Source organism: Anabrus simplex, chromosome 7, assembly GCF_040414725.1.
Source record: "Anabrus simplex isolate iqAnaSimp1 chromosome 7, ASM4041472v1, whole genome shotgun sequence".
Lineage (NCBI taxonomy): Eukaryota > Metazoa > Arthropoda > Insecta > Orthoptera > Tettigoniidae > Anabrus > Anabrus simplex.
In genome coordinates this window covers 283,994,281-283,998,651 of record NC_090271.1, presented here as the reverse complement: position 1 = coordinate 283,998,651, position 4,371 = coordinate 283,994,281, and the positions used below count along the sequence as shown (strand labels likewise).

At 36.9% G+C, this 4,371-nt stretch overlaps 1 protein-coding gene across 1 annotated transcript; it reads left to right on the top strand.

Moving 5' to 3' along the window:
• The first annotated feature begins 1,584 nt into the window (after positions 1–1,584).
• On the top strand, positions 1,585–2,451 carry LOC136877817 (5-hydroxytryptamine receptor 1-like). Its single transcript, XM_067152021.2, has one exon. The coding sequence runs from the start codon at positions 1,585–1,587 to the stop codon at positions 2,449–2,451; it is 867 nt and encodes a 288-aa protein (XP_067008122.2).
• Positions 2,452–4,371: the final 1,920 nt, after the last annotated feature.

Sequence of the window (4,371 nt, the reverse complement as noted above, 5' to 3'; positions counted from 1 at the left end):
TCAGGAACTATAGGACAAGTGCTGCTCCGGAGCATTCGTTATACATAGGTCAGGAAACTCGTTCTGATATGTTTGTCGTAGTCACACTTTCTTGCCTGCCCTTTTCACTGGTTTTATTAACATTGAATAAGAAGCGCGTTATGGTATGCCGTAGTTCTTAATCAGAATTCATCCCTTCTAACGTCATCATGCTATCTCTTTGGTAAAATTTAACCGTATAGGCCTGTTCACTTTTCTATCCTGCTGTTCTTGATATAATGCTTGGTATTCTGTTGTAGTAGGCAATTGTATTTTTAATCGCAGGTTTTCTGTATCGAACAGTTATCTCGTGATGTCATAAGTTAGTCTCGAAGAATAGTTTTCTTAAAGGCAGAGAACGTTCTTAAGATACTTGGCCTTCACTCTTTATAGTGAAGCTAGGTTATGCTTCAATAGGTGTATCAGATAATATCTAAGGCGTATGTCATGATGGGGTATGTTTGTACGTAGACCTTTTGTCTCTTAGCAGCATGTGAGTTATTAGGAACCCTATGCCATCTGTTGAATATATTTGGAAGCTGAGAAAGGATAGAAAATCAAAGACTAGCAGGGAATAGTATTCTTCCTTGATCAGAGGAAGTGTATACTCTCTGGCTTGACAGGTAGTAATCAAACATGGCTGCATGCAATGATATTACTGAGGATGAAATTCACATATATCCGAAAATTAATGAAAGTGATAGTCGCTTAGCAACCTGCTAAGTACAGAATGTATTGCAGGTTAGGGTAAGCCTTTGACTGCAATGACTTGATTTCATGATTACTCAAAGTTGACTGAAGTTAGAATCCTATCAATGTCTTACGATTCACCGACAGGTAATTGCGGAGAAAATACAATAAAAATTAAGCAAATCGGTCCAGTAGAAAAGACGGGCGGAATTGTCAAAGATGTTTTAGTAATCTCTCTTAATATATACGATCGATTTCGGTTTTATTTTTTCTATGAAATTAATTTTCTTCCATATTAAGAAGATGTTGCACTGACGTGCAGTGTAATAAGTTTAAGCGATTTTCCTCCCAGAGGAAGCGTGATAAATAAAGTAAGCGTAGGCTGGCTGTGGGGAACATCTTATCTCAAACGGCGTGCTCTGATCATTGAGATATGCCGGTCAGTTTGTCGTGAGATTTCTCCTTCTACGGTCGTGTGGAACGTCTCTGTAATATTATAAAAATAATCTCTGTGTGAACAGTTATACAAATTAAGTTCTGTACGTGTTATTACCGATTAGAACTTGTTGACATTAAAATATTCGAATTAGCCCCGCATAAGCATATATATGAAGAATAATCTGCGCTTTTCCTGTGTGTGTGGATACTGAAAATTCTCTTTCCTTTATTAGATTATATCTTTAAACTTGACTTCGCCATTTACTACTGTGCAAGCTCTTCACACTGGAGTCCACTGAGAATCCATTTATCATTTAACTTGGTATTTTAGTTTTTAGAGATTCAGGCACTGGAATGAGAAAATATTTAAGGACGAAAATGCGATCATTTTCCTTATAACTGCAGACTGTTGAAGAGTTTCCGTGGGAAATAATCTGTATGGAGACCAACGTATCTTCAACGGTCATATTTTCCATTTACGAGACATCAACACCTGCAGATGACCTCTGGAGCAAATATCACAGATATACAGTGCCAGAAGCTGTCATCATTACACTAGTCCTGTTATGTGTTATTCTTGGGACCCTGCTTGGAAACATTCTAGTTTGTATTTCTGTTCTATTAGTCCGCAAACTTCGTAGACCATCAAATTATCTTCTAGTGTCCTTAGCAGTGTCTGACCTGTGCGTGGCCCTCCTTGTGATGCCTATGGCTCTTGTATACGAAATTCTTGGAGTCTGGAGTTTCGGACCTGTTCTCTGCGATATCTGGGTGTCGTTCGATTTGCTATGCTGTACTGCTTCGATACTGAATCTGTGTATGATCAGTGTGGACCGATATCTCGCCATCACGAAACCTTTAGAGTATAGCATCAAAAGGACGCCTCTACGAATGATGATATATATAGCAATAGTTTGGATTGGAGCAGCTTGCATTTGCCTGCCACCCATTGCGATCCTGGGTAACGAACATTTGGATGAAAATGGTGTAAGCAGGTGTTTAGTGAGTCAAAATTTTGTGTATCAGGTCTATGCTACTTTTGGTTCTTTCTATATCCCTCTTACAGTGATGCTAGTGTTGTACTACAAGGTATTTCGCGCTGCGCGGGAAATTATGATAAAAGACAAAAGGTCAGCGTCCATTGTTGACCCAGAGGAGTGTACGGTGATCAGCGTCGTCGGTGGACGGTCATATTCGACACAAGCTGGTGGAATGCGCCGCATCAACACAGCAAGCACTATCGTTACCGTAAGTTACAAGAACTTTTTATTCTTTCTTAACATTGTCATGGTAATGCAGCAATAAGAAGATTGAGCTAAATGTTTCTAATTTAAATAAATAGATAATAATAGAGACGATTCTTGGAGAATATTTAAGTTTCAATTTATGAATATGTGTTTTACATTTTAAGTAATTCAGGGACATTCCAGCAACGTTTATGTAATATTTACAGAAAATAATGTATGCGTAGTGGTGTGGTATTCTAAACAAAACGTTAACAGGGAAACATCCAGGAATTATTATCCAAACACCGTACAACGTAACCTAGTTAAATAATTATTGCATAAGCTTTTCAAGTATAAAATGGGTTAAGCGTTGCTCTAGTCTGCCTAGTACTGCTCGAGCTGGGAGATCATTCATTTCTCCATGCACTCTACATAAATCCCCTTTTTTCTTAAATTGCATAAAACCAACCATTCCATTTTCTAATTAATTAAGCTAATTTCGATACAGTTTTAAATTCATGGAAATGTTTCAATTATCATTCATTTCATTTCATATTTGATCTTGAAAGTTTCTTTATTTTATTGTTGTTTTGCAGCCATTTGGTAATCATATTATATTAAAAATCTCTTTTATTGATTCGCTAGTCCGTAGATTCACTACACGTCAAACGTTAATTCACCAAATAAAACTTTAGACATTGCAATGCTTTATTAGAAATAATTTAATTTTTATCATTCACTGTTTGGCGAGTCAATTGACGTATTTCTCATGAAAGACTGCAGTATCTTAAAAATTGTACAATAAATTTCTAATTTGAATTTTAACCTTATTAGTGTTACGTAGCCGGGCGCGTGGTGAGTTTCGTCCACCATTCACCCAAGAACTTAGGAAGAGGATAACAGTTGTTAACTCCTCAAAGCGGTTATTATTACTCCTTACAAAATTTTGAATCCTTAGGCAAAATAATTAAACAATGAAAACAAAAGCAAATTTTGCAGTATTTATTTAAATAAAAGTAAGGATAATGAACACATGGTACGTTCTTCACTGTCATAGATAAAAGAAAGATATTGAATGGAAGACTTCGAAAAATCATTGTCGTTTTCGATGTTCTAGCAATTTACAACTACAACTTCACCATAAAGAAAATTGGAATATATCAATGTCTTTCTGGCCATCGGATAATGGATGTAATAGTAAAATGTCCGGCAAAATTAATGGATCACTTGAATTTTGAAAAGAATCAATGCAAATAATAAAACAATTGTTTCAAAATTCAACATGCTTTTCCGTTCGTCTCTCACAAATTTCATCGGAATCTCTCAGTATCTTTCTGACCATCGGAGAGTCCGCCTCTGTAGCGTTAGTGTTATTATCTGCCGTCCTCGGTGACCCAGGTTCGATTCCCGGTACTGCCAAAAATTTAAGAATAGCAGGAAGACTGGTAAGTGGTTGAAATGGTAGGTGCAGCTCACCTCCATTCGGGGCGGGGGGGGGGGTGGAAGTATCTTAAAAGAGATTCACCACATCGGGATAAGGACACGAGTTTACATTTACCACCGGATAATAACTGTAATAATAATAATAATTCTACGGCTTCTTCTTCTCCTACAATAAAAATAAATGGTTACTTTCATTTATGGATCTGTATGTGATACCCCAAGATTATTCGAAGCTGCGATTTTAATTGCATTTCTAGACGCGTAGTGGAATCAATTAACTGACTGGTTACTTGAGCAGATCACGATCGAATAGCGTGACTCATACTAATTTCTGAAGAGATAAAGTTACATTGATAGTGATGAAAGAGTTAATGCAAAGGTATTAGCAACGGTATAGCCAATTCTCTTAGGAACTGACAACCAGAGAGTAAATACATGCCCACTGTAGAGTTAATCTTTATTCTTAGTTTCAAACATTTAATTAGGAAATCAAGTCATCTTCGTCCGGACGTGAGGGGCCATTGTGTTTAACCTCGGCGTCAACTGAGATATAGAG